Here is a 22,596-nt window from a genome sequence, read left to right on the forward strand (position 1 = left end):
TCCCACCCCATTGGTTGAGATGCTGATATAATTTTTGCCACTTCTTTCAGTTGTTTTCCCTGATGCACAATTATCATTTGAGTTTTATCTGGTTCACCACCATTATGGGGTCACCCAAACCCATTCAGTGGAATTATAGGCATGTGTCACATGGCTATTTATCTGTTGTTTTCAGTGTGGCTTTAGTTATAGGCTAAGCAGGTGTTCACCATCCGTGTAAATCTGGAATAACTCCACCAAAGTCAATGGGAATCTGAACTCAGTCTCTCAGTCATGGGTTGGAAGAAAGTATACTTGCATCTCAGGTGGGAAGGGATGAGCTAGTCACCCTGTAGTATGCATCCAGGGTTTGAGAGAGGGAGGAGAGTAGACAAATTCCAGAGAGAACTGTGTACACAGTCCTCAGTCAGGAGGAAGTGAGCTTTTGTGTTTTTGCATGTGTGGGAGGCAGTATGAAACCACGGGAACTGATTCTATTGCACTCAGACCAAGAGAGTCCTCTCTCTGACTGACATTACAGCAGACACTGGTATTCTCAAACTTAAAGGCCAAGATGTTCCAGAGAGCCCAGTGATTTTGGATGCCTTCATTTTTGAGAGCCCAACTTGAAACACTTTCAAGGGGCACAATTGTCAGTGGCTGGATGCCCTCACCTCTCTCATATGACATACAATGGGCTTGTTTATCCCATAGAAAAAGTCTATTTTCAGTCTGGCACTGGGATAAACTCCATTACCAGATACCTTTCATAGGGAACAATCAGTAACAGAGACTGGCTGTACAGATATCCCAAACTCGTTTCCAGTAGTGGCTCCATGAATAGGACAAAGGAACTTTTGTAGCAAACAATTCATTCAATTAATTTGGCCTTTTTCTCTCTTCATGAACTGGCTTTGATTTTCACTGATTTCTTCCCTATTTGTAACAGTTTGACAAATGTTTCAAGGGAAACAATTTTATTTAGCAAACAATTGCTTGCAAATTTGCTCCCGGGTGGGATGGGCTATTAGTGTAACTGTTCATGTTTGTCACATGGTATTGTTTCTGCTCCCTGGTCAGTGCGGTAGGGAATTTTAAAGAACATTTTAAACCTCTTTTCTGAGTCATTTGAGTCAGGCTTTTCCTGAGACATCACTGCTAGAAAAATTAGGTGATTGCAATATTATAGAGTGGGTCAGATTTAAAACTAATTTTCTCTCATTGCCTTCCCACTAAGTAATTGTGTGTCCCATGAAGTCCCAGACATGAAAAGAGTGGCCAGATCTCACTCTGATTTATTTAATTGCCTCTCTGCTAGGATGCTGGTCAGGGATTTTGGGCAGTTCTAGTTGCAAAGTAAATGGGCACATACAATTGTCTGTCTCATGTAACTGTGTTAGCACTGGGGCTCCAGCCTGGGGTTTTGGGAACACAGATCCTAGACTAACAATAATGCTGGTGCTAAGTAGTGTATGACAATGTTTCATCTATCTGATGCCCTTAAGCACATGCTGCCAGACCCAAATACTTATCTAGAATTCTGCAGTTTGAGAAGGGCTGGTACTTCTGGATTAGCCAGATTTTTTCTTGTTCAGTTGGTTTGGGGTGAGGAGAAATGAACTGTTTTATTTATTTATATGACTTTATTTTTAATTGATGTCAAACTCTACTAGAGCTTGGGATAGGTGCTTTTTAATTTCTGCCAGGAGGATACAGTGAATTCACTAACTGCCACTTTTCTGACCCATATCACTATTCCTACAGTCATTGTGACAAACAAATTAGCAATTGTGAGGTATGTACACGGTCTTAGTTGGGAAGGGGGCCAGAAATGGAATGGGACTTGGTCGCGCCTCTCTTCATTCTGGAGTTGCCGCTCGGGAGACTATACTTCCAGCATGTAATGTTCTGTGTTGATCTATGCAGCCCCCGCAGTTCTCACCTACCCTTTATTATGCTGTATGCCCATATTAACCCCTCTAACTCGAGACGTCAGCTCCCACCTCTGATTGCTCCAGGATGCCAGCCTTCTTTGCCCACTTGCTAACTGTTCAAACAAGCACCTTTGTGCTTTTTCCCATGCTGCCCCACACACATGGGAGGTGCTCCCCGTAAACACCTGCAAAACTAATACTTTATCCACCTCCAAATCCCTCCTCCAAACTCTCCTTTGCCAGGATCTTAACAAAAAACTTGACCCTGGTTAGGCAGCTGGTGCGCTGAGATCACTGCCTATCATGCTGACTGACCAGTGTTGCTCATTGCATCCGTCTACTCCTCCATCAGTCTGTCTGTCCCACTTGCTGTCTCTTGTCTTAGTCTTAGATTGTAAGTTCTCAGGGGCAGAGATTCTCTTTTTGTTCTGTGTTTATACAGTGCCTAGTACGACGAGGTCCGTATGACTAGGGTTCCTGGGCATTACCCAAATACAAATAATAACTAATAAGAAATGACAAAATACTAATAATCTAGCACCACACCCTTTCAGTGGCAGTTTCTTACTGTGATGGTGTTACCTCACGGCAGGGGCATAAGTAATTTCCTGGGTCAGGGGGCTGAAGGAGGGTAGCTGTGGGTCAGTCACACTGTAAAACTCCATGGATTGGCTCTGACTCATGCCAAAGTGGGGCATGCAATGAGGTAACGTAGGCCACTCCTTTGTTTTTAATATTTCACTTGAAACGGAAAGATTGTGGTGACTGTTCCCACTAGAGGGTGCTGAGAGATGGAGGATTTGTCTATATATGGTCAGAAGAGATGGGACCTTTTAGAAAGCAAGTTACTGCAATGATAGGGGAGTAAAGCTTATCTCCTGGTACCTGTCCAAGGCTGAGCTTGAAGACAGGTACAGATAGATTTACAGCCTGGGAACAAGGCACTGATGGTGAGCAGCTATCTGTGGGCAGAGGGATCAGCATGGGGAAGAGGTGAAAGCACACCAGGGCTATTCTTCAAGGAACTTAAATAAGCCACCTATTCCTGACCAAAGCAGACACTAATTAAACCACATTCATAAAAATGTCTCTTTCCAATTACAGCCTCTGCCCCACCGCCCCGGCCCCAGCCCAGCCATGAGAGCACACACTCACATGTAAGCTTTGTAATTGCTGCCGATTTTCTGGATTCGGATGTCGTACTTGGAGTCGATGAACGCCTCGGTGGTGGCATAGGTTTTTGCCATGGCAACCACGCTGGCCATGTCCTGGAAGTCATACTGGTTCTCAACTTTTACCTGCAATTGCCGAAATCCAGCCAAAGAGTGGCGAGCACAAAGGGAACAGGAATATCTGTGAGGAGGGGTCATCTCAGTGGATGAATAGCAGAGCACAATGACAGTTAAACAATAAAGAGAGAGAGATTGAAGCGGGGACAACAGTAGGTAGAAGGATGCTTCATCCAGGCAAACCTTACACATACCTAGCTAACTGGCATGTCTCCCTCCTTGATGTACAAGGCCTGGGGGATCAGTAATGAGAACACATACCTATGATTAAAGGGTCCCATGGGGCTTTCCTCATAAGACTTAATGGGAGTTACACAGCTGAAATGCTCCGAAAAAGCATTCGTTATAGATTTGTGGCATAACTTAACTCCAAGCATGTAAATTACTCTTACCCTCTTATTTACCACTAAACGTCTGACAAGAAAAGAAAATCAGGAGTGACCAGGAAATAGTCATTTATACCAGAACACAAAGAAGCGAGATTTTATTTTTTTTATTTTTTTTGCCACTCCTGGTCTCCAGATCCCTAGCACTTCACATTGCCCTTATCTAGTTTCACGCGAAGGCCTGGCACAGGACTCCAGGCTGGAAGCGTACACAACACGAGCCCCATGAGGATGGTGTTCCTAGGGGAGACCACGTACTGCAGGCAGTGCAAGCTGGAGGTCATGGGAGTGTGTGCGGGGGAGGTTGGCTAGAGGTGTAGAAGGAACGGGATGGCGCGATGCTCAGGGGTTTGAGGTCTATACCCAAAGGGCTGCAAATTTTCTGGGAAACTAGCTTTTCACAGTGTTATATTTATTTACTGGAAATACATTGGAACTTTCAAAAAAGAAATGCTGGAAAAAGGAATCACTAAGTATAGAGGATAATCAGCTCTCTGCCAAGAGCTACTAAAAAGGGTAAAGAAAAAAAAGAGACGTCCCCTCTCCCAATAGTGCAAAAAACCAATCGACCAACGCACCCCAGACAATGTTACTATCTTCATGTCACCAAACACAGCCTTTAGGAATGTGCACTGGCAAAAATCTACTCCGGTGCATCAGTGAAGCCTGGCCAACTACAATGCCCCCAAATGGTAGTGTGTGAAGATGGATGGGTTAATTTAAGCAGGTCTATAGTATAGGATCCGGGCAATATGTGATTTTCATCATGCATTATTATTTATTATTTGTATTGCGGCAGCATCCAGAGGCCTCAGTCAAGGATCTGGACCCTGTTGTGCTAGGCATTCTACAAACATTGAATAAAAAGATGGTCCCTACCCTCAAGAGTTTACAAACTAAATCCATATATGTGTGGAAAGGGGCTGGAAAGAGCCACAGGTCTTTGTAAACCAGTCTGAAGGAAATATATGCATTGGTGGTTGGTGTCTCTTTGTAAAGAACGAATGAGCTATTCTAAATGTCTACCTAAAATCATGGGAAGGCAGCTGCCACCCTGAGTATGTAAGTAGAAGAATAATGACAAGTTTGTTGCTAACCTGCAATGGGTGTGTTTTTTCATTCATATTAGAGTTTGTAAGTTCCAAACAGAAAACAAAAATGCAGTCACATCCTGGCTTAGAAATTCTCTCTTACCTAGAGACTAACAAATTTATTTGAGCATAAGCTTTTGTGGGCTACAGCCCACTTCATCGGATGCATAGCATGGAACATATAGTGAGGATATATATATATATATATATATATACACACACACACACACACATACAGAAAACATGAAAAAGTGGGAGTTGTCCTACCAATTAATTAGCCTCTTAGAGTTGGTAGGACAACTCCCACCTTTTCATGCTCTCTGTATGTGTATATATATCTCCTCGCTATATGTTCCATTCTATAAATCCGGTGAAGTGGGTTGTAGCCCATGAAATCTTATGCTCAAATAAATTTGTTAGTCTCTAAGGGGCCACAAGCACTCCTGTTCTTTTTGCGGATACAGACTAACACGGCTGCTACTCTGAAATCGCTCTTACCTAGGTGAGATACAGATCTAGCAAATTTTCGAGTACTGGAAGGGCTGAGGTGAAGGTGGATTGCAAAACTGGTTTTGCCCTTGACTGCTTCTATATAAATTATTTAAAAAACTGTCCCAAGGATGCTAGCTCCTAACTTCCATTGCTTTGCTGAATGCTGATAAGCCTCTTTGTCCTCTGCTGGGTGGAGGAGAAATGCAATTTTGTGACATCATTATTTATGTCCTCCAGAGAAAGAGAGTGAAGGGAGGACACAATAATCAGGCAGAATTAAAAATAAAAATGCACCCAGTCATCTTTCTCCATCATAGAGGAGGGATAGGCTTGCTTTGTGCTTTGCAGTTCAACTTTAAATTTGAGCTGTGCTGAGCAAATTTCTCAGCTGCTCCCGGCAGCTCTGGAAAACGGGTGAGGTTGTGATGAAGGTGCTTAGAGAGGTGTATGATCTGGAGAGGAGAGTACTCTGATTATACAGTAGTAGAACTCCGTTTTGAGAAATGGTCACAGCCCCTCGGGGAAACTAGAGGCCAGTTTGTTAGTGTTCAATATTTTTACACAGATAACGCTAGAGCCTGGACAAATTGAATGAGATGAGTTAGTCCCACTCTGATGAGATGCGTCTGGGAGCGACTACATTGGGCAGACAATGCACTAAATTACAACATACGGTATTCTCCTGGACCCGTTGGCAATAGGAAATAGGCAATAGAAAAAGGCCAATATATAATGACCTATTTGGAGCAGGGACTCTTGTGGGCTCTGAAACAAACTGTGCTTGGCGGTACAGGGTCTCTCCGTGCCCAAGCTGAAATGACTGCATTTACAGCCAAGTAGTGTTTGCCACAGAGATGGAAAAGAGGGCACTGCTTCCTTTGACAGCTAGATTCAGGCCATGTGCCTGTCCCTTCTCCCAACCACTTGGACTCTTGCTCAGAAATCTGGGATGCAGCAGAAAGGGTCTGGAATACCTTCCACGTTGTGGAAGACAGAAGCACATGACTCCAGAAGGTGATATTCCAAAGGACCAGAGGCTATTCATTCAGCTTGTTGGTTTAACAAAAAAATACATGGGTTTTTTAACAGGAACCCAAATTAATAAATGAATGCAACAAAAGCCAAAGAAGAATTATCTAACAATGCTACACAAGAACAGGTTTGCTATCCTCCCAGCACGTGAGTGACATAGGGTGATCCTTTTCAGACATTATAGAAAACCATCTCCCTAGATGTCTGTTCTTCCTGAGCCAACCCTTGGATTCAATTAACCTTCCTGTGGAATTCTAAGGGCTTTTATAGATAAGAGAACTCCCAGGATTCCCCTATTAAGTGGCTCTGTGCCTTCTTTCCCAACAGGCACAAAACTAAAATCATCCCCAAACAAAGAAAAAACGTATTCTGTCAATTGTCTGATCCAGCCAAGGTCATCTCAATAGGGTATCATGGCTCAGGATAAAGTTTGTTTAGTCCAGATACAATTATTACTTTGAAATCAGGTAAATAGTTACAGTCTAATTAGACTGATTTTCCTGTCTTATTGATCAGTCCTGCTACTTTATTAAGTTCCTTGTTTTACATATTTTATATTTGTTTCCTCTCCTCTTGTAACTTTTTTTTACGTCACTATTAAATCCCAATCAAATATCCATTGTTTTACAGAGAGAAAGTTCGGATCCCAGTTCAGTGAATCTGGATGCATTGTGACACTGGGGTGATGGTGTAGGAATGCGTCACTAATGAGCCAAACACACTCAGGAGGAATATTTGACATTCCACTTAGCCTGTGGGTAATTGTAGCTTTTAAAATGTTATGAGCTGAACCAAAAAAAAAAAAGTGTGAAAAAGAGGCAAAGGAAGCTAGAAAAAATTAACAGGAATCATTTCTTCTCTTCTGCATCGTAGTATGGATAAACCCAGTGTCCCATTAGTTGTGGTAAAGTGTGCAAACACCGTCTCCCGATATCAGTCTATTTGCTAAGCTGTCCTGGCTGTTTGATCAGTAATAGATTCATTCTAAAGCCATCAACTACTGTTTGCTATAGAGTTTTGCTGACCTGTTGTGAAGAGATCTGGCCAGGGATGTTGACAAATGTCTTTGTGAGAAGGCTCCCTGCTGAGCTCTGAAGATTCCCTGAATCAGATCCTTCTTTGGCACTGGTATATCTTAGTCATTCATTCATTAGTGATGCTATTATTATTCCTGTAGTGAACTGGGGAGCTCAGAGGGAGATTTGAGGATATACACCCATAGCAGCCATAATTCCTTTGGTTAGGGACTACATCTTCATAGCCCATTAATGAAACCCTTTGACTGGCTACTGCAATTTGACCTAAGACTAGTATTCCCTCCCTGCTAGATATTGAGGGCTTGTCTACATGGGGACACTCAGTAAAATTAATCCGAATTAACTAAAGGAGTCAGGGCTGGCCCACAACATTGTGGCACCTGAGGCGGGGAGCTCAAATGATGCCCCATGCCCCCTCATTTGGATCAAAACTTTGAAAGGTCTACACTCTGGGTCCTAGTGGTGCCCCGCCCCCCCCAGTCTGGCACATGAGGCGGCCACCTCAGTTCGCCTCATGGTAAGGCCAGCCCTGAAAGTAATACATTTGAAGTAGCTTAGTTAAACTGCATTAAACCCCTGGGTGGATACTCTGATTCAGAATTAAAGTGGCCTTAATTCAGTTAATTCTTTTCCACGGTGAACTGGAGAAAAAGACCCTGTGCCATCCTGGAACCCAGACCTCTCTTCTAAGGATATATCTACACTGCAGTGAGACACCCACAACTGGCCTGTGCCATTTGATTGGAGCTTGCGGGGCTTGGGCTAAGGAGCAGTTTAATTGTAGTGTATCCTTGCAGGGTCCCAGAGCCTGAGCTCCAGCCTGAACCCAAATGTCTACACCACAATTAAACACCCTCTTAGCCCAAGTCAGCAGGCATGGGCCAGTCATGGGTTTTTAATTGCAGTGTAGACATACCCTGCAATGCTACATCCCTTCTGTCAACAGAGAAATGTGAATATAACCTTCCTGCAAGGCAGGATTTCAAATGATCTTGGGAGTCTAAAAAAATCAGCACTGTGTATTTCAGTTGCAGTTTGGACACCCAACCACTTTATGGCATCAAAAAGTCAGAACACATGGTCCTTGCAACGAGGGGGCATTGACAGGAAATTCTGGTCTCCCCAGCTCCGATTTCTAGGTGTAGTGTTCCATTACTCCCATTTCCATGCTTATATTTCCTAAGTGTTCATGGACTCCAGAGTCTCAGGGTCATCACATCCTCTTTTGTCTCCACTCTGATTGCTGCAGACACCCAGTCGTATTCCTCTTCCACTTTCACTAGTCATGTGTCCACACAAGCAAAGAATCTGTCAGCCAGGTACATAATTATTATAGTAGTCCTTTATAGAGAGAAGAGTGCATTAGCTTTCTCTCTGTATGTGACCCAAACTTTACTCTGTTCCACACCTTAAACCCACTTTCTATTATAGATGGGTTGATGAGGCAGTTATCTGTGACCATATTGGGTTCAGACTAGAGTTCAGATACAAGGTATCAGTTCAAAGTTGAATTGGGTAGGATTTGAGTTTGATGGCACTCAGATGTGCAGCAATGGGCTTGTAATAAACAGACAGACAGATATGATAAAAATCTTAGGAGCTGTTCTCATGAGATTTCCACCCCAAATGGTGGAAGTCATACAACATCAACAGAGTTTGTGATCTTTCCTCCATCTCAAATGGCAAACATCTCACAAGCTTACTTGTTCTTAAAAGGTTTGTGCCATATTGCAACTGACTCACAAGAACGGCTATTCTCACAAAATTTGCTCAGACTCCTTCTCTCTCCACAAATCCCTTCCGCTCCTCAGACACCAGTGGATTTAACCCTCACATTAAATTTGGAACTGTCTTGCACATTGCTGGGGTCACCTCATAATAAATAATAATAATAATTGATAAAATTATTCTGAATTTTCCTTTCACAGCTTCCCTCTCAGCACCTCTAGTTAAAGGCCAGCCTTAGCCACAGGTTTCATCTGTCCCAAATGCAGGCTGAGTGTCCTGGATCAGACACAGCTCTCCGTGTCCAGCAAAAGGTACCAGACCCACGTTTAAAAAGTGGGATACTCCTGCTATTTTCAAGGTGGGTGGTATCTCCTGACTCCTGAGTCAGAGAGACTGCAATGACTGGACTGTTCTGTTACATGTTAAATCATTGTTTGTCCCCCATTTAGGAAAATATTTGTCCCTTGACAAACCAAGGTGACTTTTGCTCTTTTTGCTTCCTCTTAATACACTGGATTTTCAAAGCTCTCATTTTTAGAACATTCTATTTCCAGTCCCAGGAGAGACAAGGTGACGAGTCAACCTTCCTGATAAAAGCCTCCTGGTATTTTTACACTACATAGTGGCTCTGTTTAGTTTGTGCTATATTTAAATAAAAAAAGAAATCCTTCTGTTTCAGTGAGAGAAAAATAACTCTGACCACATTATTATGAACAACAAGTTTTTCTTCTGCGATGCAATAAATTCATCTGAGCTGGGATCAGTATTGGGAAGATGTTTTCATAATTACAGGTTGGTGAGGATCTGAAGTGGCTCTTAAACTGGCCTAATTAGAGAGGTCTAAAAATAAAATCAGAGTAGCTATATAGAAAGTTGCTCTTATTTTATATATATGAATGAATGTCCCACAAATATGTGCTGTTTCTCCAGTGTACAGATAGATTTGACAGTTGTTTCCTTCCTATGGTCTGTTCAGGGAGAGGTGTAGAAGCTTTCTGAGTGAATTTGCAGTACTGGGCTCTATTCAGGGGGCATTTCAGGGTGCTGGTATCACACACCTGGGGAGATATTCACACACTCAGTGCTTTCCCCTTCCCAACAGGCTCAGGGACAGAGTCAGCTGGAGAAAGAAAGAAGGGATGCCTCTTCTCACCCTCCCTCACTTCTCAAGTGCGATCCCTGTCCATATCAGGGTGGGGCTGCAATTGGCTCAGATGGCATCATACCCTGATTTGGCAGATGTCTCCATTTTTAACTGAGTGCTCACTGGCTCGGTTCTGTTCTTGGGAAGAGCCCTCCTGTTAGGGAGAGTCCATCCATGGCTGTTGGTAGAGTCCTCTGTTATTGTTGATCCCTTGTCCACCTAAATGGAGCACGAGAGAAGTTCCTCTACAATAATTCAATTGAAAACCTTAGATGTTGCCTAATTAATATTTTTGACACAGCAGTTGCACAAGCAGCACATAGAACCACTGGGTGCAAGCTTAGTGCGCCAGCTGGGCGCGAGGGGCAGGCAGCTGCTCATGAGGTTAAGGTGGCGGTCTGATTTTTGGAAGAGGCTTGTGAGGCATTGATGGTGATGGGTGCATGCACATGTCTGTATTGTAGGTGGTGGGGTTGACTGGGGCTACGGTGTCTCTCTTCGGGAAGAACGCTTCCCTTCTCTGCCTGAGCCATTTGGGAGTCTCTTGTTCTCGGATTTGTTCATGGAAATCTCAAACAATGTTTTATTACAATCCTTCCTCTCCACTCTGACCTTACACGCAGTGCGTCACTTCTTGGCGAGCCTCACTATCATTGAGCTTATGAAGTCTTCTGTTTTTATCATGAATGCTTGACGGCTGCTCCCTCAGAGTCAGAGTTGCCAACAGAGCTCATTCCTCATAAGTCCTAGTTTAGTTATTTTTTATTTAAATTTTGGAGATAGCTCCCTCCCCCTTTGTTTAAAAATGTTGTGGGGGAATTTAAGGCTCATGAAAATGAAGGACACATGAATGTGAAGGGCTGGTTATTATATAATGCTCATTCCAGTGTTTTACAATAAAATAATAAACATTTAGAATGTATACAGCCCTTTATATGTTCAGAGCAATTTACAAATACGAGCCAATTAACCCTTATTACATCAATGTCTAGGAAGCATTGTTATTCCTTTTTTTTTAAACAGATGGAGAAATTGAAGAGAAGCAAAATGACTTGCTCAAGGCCACATTGTGAATCAGTGGCTGAGCTCTCTCGGGCAGGGACCAACTTTTTGTTCTGTGTTTGTACAGCAGCTAGCACAATGGGCCCTGGTGCATAACGAAAGCTCCTAGCCCCCTACTGCAATACAAAAAAGCAACAAAAGCAAAAAATCTGGACTGACCCTCACCTCTTTGCTCATTTCTTTACATCACAGTGTCTTCCATTACTGACGATATTTTAGCGCTTTTCAAATGTAATGATTTTCTCAGCTCTCTCTCTCTTAGCGAGAAGGATCACCGTTAGCACTTGTTTAAAATGTGGGTTTACTGAAGCCCTCTACTTTAGTAAGTGTTTTTGATGCAAGCATGATGAGGTCTTATCCATGATGGGACTCCCAGGGACTATGGAAATATGTACGTTTGTCAGTAGTTTAATTACTTAGGCCTTTAGTTTCTCCAGCACTTTTGCACAAATACCAGCCACCGGGTGAACATTAATTTCTTGAGCTGTTCAAAAACCTCTTTCAAAACAAAACCAAAGCTCTATCTCTGACCATGCCTACATTTCACTACTAAGGAGCATCCTCAGGGCTGTTATCTTGCTGTATTGTCTTCTGTGGTGAAGACCAATGGGGAAAAATAATTTAGCTCCCTGTAATCTCCTTATCCTCTCTGATTGCTTCTTTAAATTTACACTATGGTTGTCAAAATGATCCATTGACTATCCTGCAAGCGTCCTGCTTCTGAGTTACTTGTAAGAACGTTTGATTATTATAACATGTTCTTCAACTATCTCCTTAGCTCTGTTAATCTCCATTTCTGTAGTTCCTTTCTGGCAGCCTCACCTGGGCTGTATTACCATAACTTTAAAGGACAATTTTTTGGTCAAAGCCTTTGCCATTTAAACATGCCAGGTTTCTATTTTCTCTTCACCTTCTCTCTAGCTGATTAAATGAATTTGAATTTCCCATCAAGATGCTTCTAGCTGGAGAAGGGCCCCAAACAGAACCCAAGGTTCAAATACCCCAGAGCTTGGATGGTGCTCAAAATCAGTTGCAAGTGGTCCCTAACTTCATAATGGACTAATCTAAATCTTGGGCTCTGAACAGCCCCATAGCTTTGGGATGTTTCATATCACCCCACCTCTACTGAGACTATCTCCAGTTGTAACTAATTTTTATGTAACCCCCTGTGCTATTGCATATGCTTTTGCCCTGATGTGTTATTTGGTAAACCTCTTCTATTATAACCAGCCATGGCACAAAAATCTCAGTAAAGAATAAGGAGAAAACAAAGATCTGAGGTCTGATACAGATGAGACACGCTCAACTTCTGCTGAGAATACAGTGGTAATTTGAGACACGCCATCCATGTGAACTGACAGGGCAGCTTCTAAATGATTCTTCAACCATCTCAACTGCCAGCTTGGGTTTCTTTCAGCATAAGTGCGACACATTTATGACCCACATTACAGATGTGATAGAACAGCAATGAGGGTGCGGTTCATCTGAGATACCCACTCTGCCCAAGGGAGATGGAAACCTTTGCTTAGGTGAAAAGTAGTATGTACATCGGTCTTCTGGGTTGTTCTGATTGGATTTCCCTGGCCAAATAGCTCACAAGTGCACATCCAGTGGTTCCACCTACAGCTAGTGCTATGGTTATTGTATTATAGTATGGTACAGCCTAACAGCTGTGTTGGTTTAAAATACAGACAAACTAATTTCATTTAGTTTTCCTGTTTATTTAAATACTTGTTCTTTGATGCTCAAGACTACTCTAGCAGTTGCTTGAGACTGTAGTCAGCTTCCTCTTTGGCAACCACAGATGGAGCACACAAACCACTGGAAAATTATAAGGAGTTTCTATATGAAAGACAGGAACCTAGAGAATAATTTTGTTTCCAGGGCTCAGGCCTATAGGCTGTTCTAAACCTGGGTCTTGCATAGTTTTCTGTTTAGGCCAAAAAAAAAAAAAAAAAAGGTGAAACTTAGGGGGAAAAGACCATTTTTTTCCTAGTAAAAAACTTAAGCTAGGGTATTTCTAGTGATTCTTCTTCAGCTTTTATTGGGATCCAAAGAAAAACCAGGAGAGATTGTAACTCCCCCAAATCAGAACCAACTATATTCTGGACACAAATAGGATGCCTAGATATAAGGGTATATGTGATGGAGGTGACTATGGAAGATATAACATTGTAAGTGTGTTTGACTAAAAGGGTTGCTGCCACCCTCCCCTCCCAAAGAACAGAGGTTGCCAATTCACTAAAGGATCCCAGGGAGCCTGGGAAAAACAAACAGGTTCTTTTGGGCAGGGAAGAGTTTTTCAGGATTCCTCTCTTGGCAGGCAACTAGGCAGTCTGCCTTCCTCCTTTGTAAGGGCCAGCCAAACTGTCCTGGTTCCTTCTAGTGGGGAAAGAAAATAACTGAAGGGCTTCCATTTGATACAGTCAAATAATAATAACAGGGTCAAGAAGATCAGTGCTGCTTCTCCCTCTTTTACAAGGAGACAATGGGAGATTGTGAGCTCCCAGGCTAAGGGCACTTTGCAGGTGCTCAGTAAAGAATATTTCTCTTTTCAGAAAGCACAAAAATGACCAGCCTGATGGCTTCAGGCCAACTGATTCAGACACCTCTCTAACCTAACCTAACCTAACCAGCCCAGCACCCCCACCCATAATAGTCTCCAACCCAACAGCACCTGGGCGCACACCCTATATAGGCCTGCCTCTTAATGAGCCACAGCTGAAGGCCCTTTCCTCCCACACTGGCAGTTAATGCAGCTTGGACTAGCTATGGCAGAAGCTCTTTAACTTAACCCCTTCCCTACCCAAGCTGGTTGCAGGGTACATACCCCTGTCACAGTGAGGATACACAATATATATCTGTAAGTTTACATGTCTATATATAGGGATGTAAAATGGGTGAGTTGTGTCAGGCTTTTCCTTACCTTCCCCATTCCAGCATGAGCATGTCCCAGCTTGACCACGACAGGGAAATTTGGGGTTGTGAGCTGAAAGACAGAAGAAAGAACCCCATTAGTGGCAGTTCTTATCACCCAGCTACATTCTTGCTGGGAAGCTGAATCACCATGTCATAGTCAAAGAAGAATAGTCCTGTGGGAAAACAGTGAACAATATTTTTTTCACAGGTCTCCAAATGATTCTGATATGGAGGCTAAGAAAAGTTCCTCAGAGTCAACCCCCCTCAAAAGCAGCAACTTCAAACACTCCGCCTGCACTTCTTCCAGTTCAGGCCTTTCCCAGTCTCTCTCCTTTATTTTGGTCCCTTACTTTTTCTGTCACTGTCCCCATTCCCTCCCTATATATTCAACCTGCACCTGCAGTTTTCACTGGGGTAACACAGCGATTCAAAGGTGACATGAGAATCTGAGTTATTTTCACAAAAACTCCCAACAGTTCTCATTCCCCATCTGCTTCCCCTTTCCCCTGGCAGTGGTGGTGATGTGTGTGTAGGGGGGAAAGAGGGGAGGGAATGGATGCCAGCTTTTGGGTCAAACTCACAAAGACAATACGCTAGTACAACTCTCTTGCAGTGTCTTTCATGGGCAGGTATCATAGGCTGGGAGAGGCTGAGCCTCCCCAAACAGCCAGGTGTGGCCCTGCCTGGGCTCTGCCCCCAGGTCCCCTCCTGCTTCCCTCTCTGTGGCTCTTGTTGTTCCCCATGCTCTGGGGCTGGGGGCACTGGAGCCACACTGCCTTCCGGTCCGGCACTCCGAGGCTGGGGCAGCCTGGGGTGGGGGGGCTCTGGGCTCCAGCAGGGGGTGGAGGGAGTGGAAGGGGTGGGGCCTCAGGCAGAAGGGGCAGGGCTGGGGGCTAGCGTTCCCGAGCTGGCGGTTTACATGCCGCCCATGGTGTCTTGTCTCACTTTCTCTCCTCCGAATTCACAATATCATATGGGGGGGGGGGGGAAATAAAAGAATGGGCGAGGGCAAGGATTAAATAATATAATACAAACACTCACATTGTGTCCCTTCTGTTTCACTGCCTCTTGTCTGTGTGTTGAGCCTGCAAGCTGATCCAGGCAGCCACACCACTATGGGGCTACACTGACTTCATCAGGGCTGCCGCCAAGGCGTAAGCATCCCTCAGTAGGGCTCCATGCAGGTGGAGATGTGCACCTACACAGATTAGCTGACAAGATCGGGGCCTTAAAACGTGTAGTGGTTTGGGCCTGTTTTCTTACATGATTGTGAAGGGCCATGTATGACACTATAACACCGAACTTTGTTTCATGTTGCTCTGCCTGAAGTTTGTGGACATCACACTTAAACCCCACACCATAGGGTGCATTCTTGCATCTCTCTGTGATACCATCATCGTGCACCTTATCATGTACTAGTGCATTTAAGTCAGCTGAATGCCCCACCATTGCCACACACTACACTGTATATTTATTGTACATTTGCCCAATTTAATAGGATTTAGAGAATTTTGTCTTTATTTAAATGCATGAAGCATGAGCTGGATTCATTAAACAGTTACCCTGAAGATTTGATGGTGGCAGTGAGTTGAAGTTGAACAGATAAATGGCTTTCCTATTTGCTTAAGTTGGAAAATAGATAAATAAATTGTTCTTGTGCTAGTTACCAATTGTCTATATGGACAGGAAACTGCTATGCCCTAAATATAGAATTGGGTGTTGTCTTCATCTGTGACATTGTGTGGTGAGTGGTTGAGGATAGTTTCTGTGTCAAGGAAGGATCAATGAAAGAGAGACAATTTTTCTTGTTTTTTTGCATTATGAAACTGTATTTTTATTAAGAGTTCCCGGTGATGATGGAGTACTGCTGAAATCACTTGGAGTTGTAAGGACCAAGCCTGTTAAAGCAACAAGAGCCTGTAATCACTCTGTATTGTATATATGGGCCAGATCATCAAGTGGTGTAAACTGGCCAGGCTCTGCTGAAGTCAATGGAGTTATGCCAATTTACATGAGATAAGGATCTGGTCCTGACCCCCCAAATCTCCTCTACATATCTATCTAGATCAGGGGCGGGCAAACTTTTTGGCCTGAGGGCTGCATTGGGTTTCGTAAATTGTATGGAGGGCCGGTTAGGGGAGGGGGTTGTGGCCCAGCCCCCACCTCCTATCTGCCCCCTGGGACTCCTGCCCCATCCAACCCCCCTTGTTCCCTGACAGCTCCTCTGGGACCCCTGCCCCATCCACACCCCCCCGCTCCCTGTCCCCTGACCGCACCCAGACCCCCACCGCCCATCCAACCCCTCCTTTCATTCCTGACGGCCCTCCCAGGACCCCTGCCCCATCCAACCACCCCTCTCCCTGTCCCCTGACTTCCCCTGGAACCTCTGCCCCTGACTACCCCCTGCCGCCCCATCCAACCCCCACTCCTTTCTGACTACCCTCCGGGGACCCCTACCCCCATTCAACCCTCACTCTGACCCCTATCCACACCCCCACACCCTGACCACCACCCTGAACTCCTCTGCCCTCTATCCAATCCCCGCCCCCACTCCCTGACCCCTTACTGTGCTGCCTGCAGTACAGGTGGCTGGCAGCATTACAACTCTGCCGCCCGGCTGGAGCCAGGCCCCGCCGCCGCCACCGCACAGCACAGAGACCAGGTCAGGCTGGGCTTTGCAGCTGCGCTGCCCCAGGAGCTCACAGCCCCACTGCCCAGAGCATTGCGCCGGCGATGGAGTGAGCAAGCTGAGGCTGCAGGGGAGGGAGGACAGCAGGGGAGGGGCCGGGGGCGGATGTGGCCTGCGGGCTGTAGTTTGCCCACCTCTGATCTAGATAGAAGGCTAGCAAACTGGCCACCATAGGCAGACAGAGTGATTAAAGGGGTCGAGAAAGTATAACACCGGTAGTTACAAGGCTATACACACACAAAACCCAAGAAGTTCAGATGACATCACAAGAGCAGAACTGGAATAATTAGAACCCTGAGCTGTATATTACACAGCCTTAGTCACTGCTGTCCAGGGTGGTGTGTTACACAATCAAATGACAACACAAGAGTTTAACAACAAAAGCATATTTGTACTGAAATCATGCACAAAATAAACCAATGTCCTTCAACGTGTTTAATTTTTAAAGAGTGTCTTTTGCGGACAAAATAACTTTGGATGGTGTTTAAAATTTGCATAGTTGTTGAAAAGCTTGGGGTACAGACTAAGTTCCCTCTAAGCTGTGTGGCCGCACGGAAGGCTATCAAGGGCTGCACACACGTGCAGCCACAGGGGCCTGGACTGGAGAGGATCCTTGCCCCTGTCCTCAGGCTGCTGCAGCAAGAGAGGGCTGGGGGGAGTCCTCTCTTCCCACTGCAGCCCCGGGTCAGCCTGCACCCCAGTCCCACTCTAGAGCCTGCACCCCTAGCTGGAGCCCTCACCCCCCACACCCCAACCCTCTGCCCCAGTGCTGAGCCCTCTCCCTCACCCTGAACCCCTCATCCCCGGCCCTGCCCCAGAGCCCGCCCCCAAACCCCTCATTCCCAGCCCCACACCAGAGCCCGTACCCCCAGCTGGAGCCCTCACCCCCCCTTGCAGCCAACCCACTTTCCCTGCCCTGAGCCCTCTCCTGCACCCTGAACCCCTCATCCCAGGCCCCACTCCAGAGCCCACACCCCAAACCCCTCATCCCAGTCCCACCCCAGAGCCCACACCCCAAGCTGGAGCTCTCACTCCCCCACACCCCAACCCTCTGCCCCAGCCCTGAGCCCCCTCCCGCACTCCAAAGCCCTTGGACCCTCCCCCACCACACATCACCTCCATATTGGTGCACATAACAAAATTCATTAAAAGGAATATTGGGTACAGAATGTCTGCGGGATTGTGACATCAGACATAACTTGGCCAGTCATCATACAACTGATGTTAATTCATTTGCATAACAATGTTTTTCATTAAAATGCTATAAAATATATTCTAGGGTTTTCTTACACTCAGCCTTTGACGGAGTAAGGTTTAAAGGCAAGCCTAACTTTAACCATGTGAGTGGTCCTGCTGACTTCCAGGAGAATACTGTGTGTTTAAAGCAGTGGTACCCAAATTTTTCCTGTTGGCTCCCCTCCTTATCAGTAATGGAATCTGTCCACGGTTCCCCTCCATTCCGGCACAATTGGTTCAGCAGCAGAGCTTGGGCTGAAGGTGGAGCTGGGGGCAGAACTGGAGCCAGGAGAGGAGCTGGGACTAGAAGTGGAGCTGGGCTGGGGGTGGAGAGGGAATGAGGGCAGAGCTGTGGCCGGGGCTGGAGCTGGGCTGGGGGCAGAGCAGGAGGTGTAGTGGAGCTGGGGCTTGGGTCAGAGCTCGTATGAGAGCAGAGTGGGGTTTGATGACACTCCCTCCCTACTCCCTGGGGGGGTTGGCTTGGGCCTCACTGTGCACCCCCCAAACATTCCTCTGCACCTCCCCTGGGGGGCATGCACCACAGTTTAAGGACCCCTGGTTTAAAGTTAGGCACATGCTTAAGTACCTTGCTGAACTGGGTCTCAACAATGCCACATTTTGTTGCAACGATGCACTGATGGCAACATGGGCCAAATTTGCAAACTTGTGCAGCTCTGTGTGTATTATCATTTGCACATATGACTGGTGACTGTCATAGTGTGGCCACCTCCAGCATGCCCTCTGGTGACCTCAGGTAGCCTTACAAGCAGCCTCTGCTTCAGTTCCCCTGTTCAAGGGGCTTCTTCAATAATGCACAACCGGTTTGCCCATTTACACCCTTTCTCGGGTTCCGGTTTATTAAATTAACATTCAAAATAAAGTTCTCAAGTTCCCCCTCAAGTCTATCCATTTACTCTCTTATCAGGCCACTCCCAGGCCTTTCCTGCCTGTGGTCTCACTTGTCTGTAGTCTCCCTTCCAAGTTCCAGATTTCTCTGCTGGAGCCTACATACTCCCACCAGCCCCTACACTCCACTCTGGTCTCTGCAGTATCCTGCTGCTCTTTACAGGGGAATCAACAGATCCCTGCCCATGTGTGCCTCCTTAGTAACTGAGTTGGCTGGCCCCAGGTCTCAAGCTCTGAAGGGACAAGTCATTTTGTTACATCCTCCTACCCCACTTAGACCCTTGCCCACCACAGCGCAAGTTCTACTCAGCTCTCCTTTCATCTGACGACTTTCGGAGAGAAACTGCTCTCTCTCCTGAACTGTCTCCATCTTCGCTATCTGGAGAGGAATAATCCCATCTCTTTTGTCCACCAGTATTTTGATTTGTCACTCCAAGCCCTGCTTATCTGTGGCTAGCTTGTCCCTTTCTATCAAGCCAGCTGTCTGGCTTCTTCCAAAGTTGCCAATTCCTTTCCATACCTCTCCTTCGAGGAAAGCAAACTGTTAATGGACTCTCCGAAAGCATCACAGTCATGCCCTGTTCACACCAAGAAGCCTTGTCCTGCCACCCCGTAGGCATTTCCACACCCTTGTCATGCATCTCCAGAACTGATCCTCTCTCTGACTTAATACCCTTTATCCAAGCCTATAAGAGCTCTATGTTCATGGAATCATAGTTTAAGGCCAGAATGGACCATCAGATCATCCAGTTTGACCCCCTGTACATCACAGGCCACCAACGCCACCCAGCAGCTGCACACCAAACCCAACAACCAAAATAAGCCTGAAGTATTACAACCCACAGGAGACTAGATTAATATGTGCCAGCGGCAGATCTGTGCCCCAGCAGGACCATGGTGCAATGGCAGAGAACTGATTAAGTGAGATATTGATAATCCTGGCAAGTGACCCACCCCCCTCTCGCACACTCTGGGGTGCAATCCAGACCAGTGAGGGGTTGTGTCACTGCCTGCCCTGTACCCAGAACTTCCTCAAAATGCTCTGCTGCTGTAGCACTCTTTGTTCGGACGCTCCCAGCCCACACACAATTCTGCACTGAATGGCTGTGTGTTACACAGCTTGGACTCAGCAATTCTGATTCCAGCAGCCTGCTTATGACACCCCAGCCACACTCTGGATACACCTGGCAAGATGACCCCAAACTCCCTGTCTCAATTTTCCCCAAGCCGTGGCCCTGCAATGTTCAGCCCTGTCCCGGACCATTCAGAGAGATATTAAGGTTTGTTTGCTCCTTTAAAGATCCAATACCCAACAGCTTGCCACATTAACTGGAGTTAACATTCACTTTAAATCCAACGCAGCATGGGGTTGGTTTAGATTAAAAGTAAGACAAGCTTATTAACAAAGGAGATAGGATTTTAAGTGAGTTCCAGCAGAAAAGATAGAGTTAGAAAAGGTTACAAGAAAATAACATTCTCTAGAGGCTAAAACTTAATAAAACAAGCTACAGCCTTTGTTCCAGGTCATTTCCGTACCAATCTACCTTCCAGCAAGATGGGCTACCCACCCTCTAGTCAGGATCACGCACAAAGTCCTAAATTCCATTGTCTTCTTAGGTGAAAGATAACTTGGAGTTCTCTGCCCCTTTCCATACAGTCCAGTGAACCTTTGAAATAGATTGTTCTGACAATACACCCCACTCCCTGCCCCCCACCATAGTAAAGTTCATTCAAGCTGTGTGGAAGGCAACATGGAGTCTGGTGAAAGAAATTCTGTACTGGTTTCTTTCCCCACGGGTGTTCGCTAACATGCAAATTGATCTGTTTCCTGTGATTTCCTCCCCCCTGTTGTTTTGATGGTCCTGTTTACCTTCTATGTAATTTGCATTCCCATTGTCTCTTACCTTCCACGTGCCAGAACCACATTCCTTTGTCTAGGGTGAAGTAACTTTAGCCCTGCCTGGCAGACACACTTTGATAATATAATTTCCAATATGCTTGTAATTTTGAATTTGTGCCCCCTACATACACCAAGAAAGAAAATTAATGATCAGTATGTTATTAGCTTTCTATGGATATCTGACATGACCCCTTTTAGATACAGGTTCTGACATTAGTGAGTTGGGGCACACTGAACTGGTCAGGCCAGCTGGAATTCACTACCAGATATCAGTGAGCCCCTTGCCCTATTGCATTGGGATGCTATTAGGGTCTCACCCACACACTGCAGATGAAGGGAACACCCCTCTTCCCAAAGGTCATTCACTGCCAATCTGACCTGGGGGCAAGTTCCTTCCTGACCGCACATAGAACAATCACTTAGACCCTAAACACATGAGCAAGAACTAGTCAGCCAAGACCCGAGAGACAGGATACTTGGTGCCACAGCAGAGCCCTGACCCCGCACCATCCAACCTCTCATCTCCAGCCAGGGCCATCCCTGATGCTTCAGAAGAAGAAGATTAATATTCGCCTCCAGAATACATTGGTGGGTGGGGGAAATCCCTTACTGACCTCCTGCACTGTCCTGTATGATAGAGGTAGGGACAGATGTGGCCCCCAAGGTATTTCTGTCCCCCTCACAATCTCTGCAGTTTACTGGTCATCTCTTCTGACCCTTCCTTCACTTTCCTACACTGGGAAAGGGCCTGTCTTTCCTCCTTTTCCAGTTTGGGCCCCTGGAGCTGATCTGGTTCTGCTAACAGCCCGTACAGTACTCCCTGTGGTAATCCACAGGTCTGGGGACTGTTTCACTGGGACTGCCTGGTTTTCCCTGTCTCATAGAACCCATCTTTCTCTTCCCCTTTTACCACATGTTCTCCTGCTCCACGCCTGAAACACCTCGTGGGGGTGTGTGTGTGTCTTCTTCTCCCTTGCCCTAGTTGGGCATGTCTTAGGGGGTGCTCCCAACTTGGTCTGTTGCTCCTCTTCTTTTCCTTTTACATTTTACAATTCTTAAAGGGGCATCCCCTCCTGATGTGCCCCACCTCTCAACACGAAACATTTGGACGGGCCCCTCCACTTCTAGACCACCCCTGGAGCGTCTCTTCCTTGAGCACACTCTGAGTGCTCCCACTGCCACCTGGGGCACTCTACTCTTTTGTGTCCTGGCTTCCAACATCTCAAACACAGCAGGATCTTCCTCATCGGCTGGTAACAGTGATGTGGCTGCTGTGCCATGAGCTGCACCACCTGGGTTGCCTGCTGACTCTGCAGAAGCTGCAGAAGGAATGTTTGAATCCCACCGCTGCTGCTCGGCCAGAAGATATACCACATCCTCTATTTTCTCTCCTTTTTGACCACCAAAATGCCCTCCCTTGTTGGAAGGAAGGTCTTGGATCCTGCCAGCTACGCCAATGTCGTAGGGTGGCTGATTCCCGCGTGCCCTCTTGTGGCCTCAGGGCAGCCTTGCAAGCAGCCCCTGCCTCAGTTTCCCCTTTCAAGGGACTTCTTCAATAATGCACAAATCTTTCAGGTACTGGTTTATTAAATTAACAGCATGCAAAATAAAGTTCTCAAGCCCATCCATTTACCCTCTTATAAGGTCACTCCCAGGCCTTTCCTGCTTGTAGCCCCACTTCCCGGTACCTCTGCTCGGGCCAGCTCACTACCAGCAGCCAATGTATCTCCCTGAGCCAGGGCCACACAGAGGCTTTTGGGAGCCTAGGGCAA

At 45.9% G+C, this 22,596-nt stretch overlaps 1 protein-coding gene across 11 annotated transcripts in view; it reads right to left on the bottom strand.

Moving 5' to 3' along the window:
- Positions 1–22,596, bottom strand: part of SYN3 (synapsin III) — a 365,180-nt gene that overhangs the window by 21,081 nt on the left and 321,503 nt on the right. For all 11 annotated transcript variants that reach the window (XM_039486023.1, XM_039486062.1, XM_039486054.1 and 8 more), the window contains 2 exons: positions 14,101–14,163; positions 3,069–3,211 (listed from right to left, as the gene is read on the bottom strand). In XM_039486023.1, coding sequence (XP_039341957.1) covers positions 3,069–3,211; positions 14,101–14,163 — 206 coding nt within the window. The remainder of the gene's footprint in view (positions 1–3,068; positions 3,212–14,100; positions 14,164–22,596) is intronic.

This window comes from Mauremys reevesii, linkage group 1 (genome assembly GCF_016161935.1).
Source record: "Mauremys reevesii isolate NIE-2019 linkage group 1, ASM1616193v1, whole genome shotgun sequence".
Taxonomy (NCBI): Eukaryota; Metazoa; Chordata; order Testudines; family Geoemydidae; genus Mauremys; species Mauremys reevesii.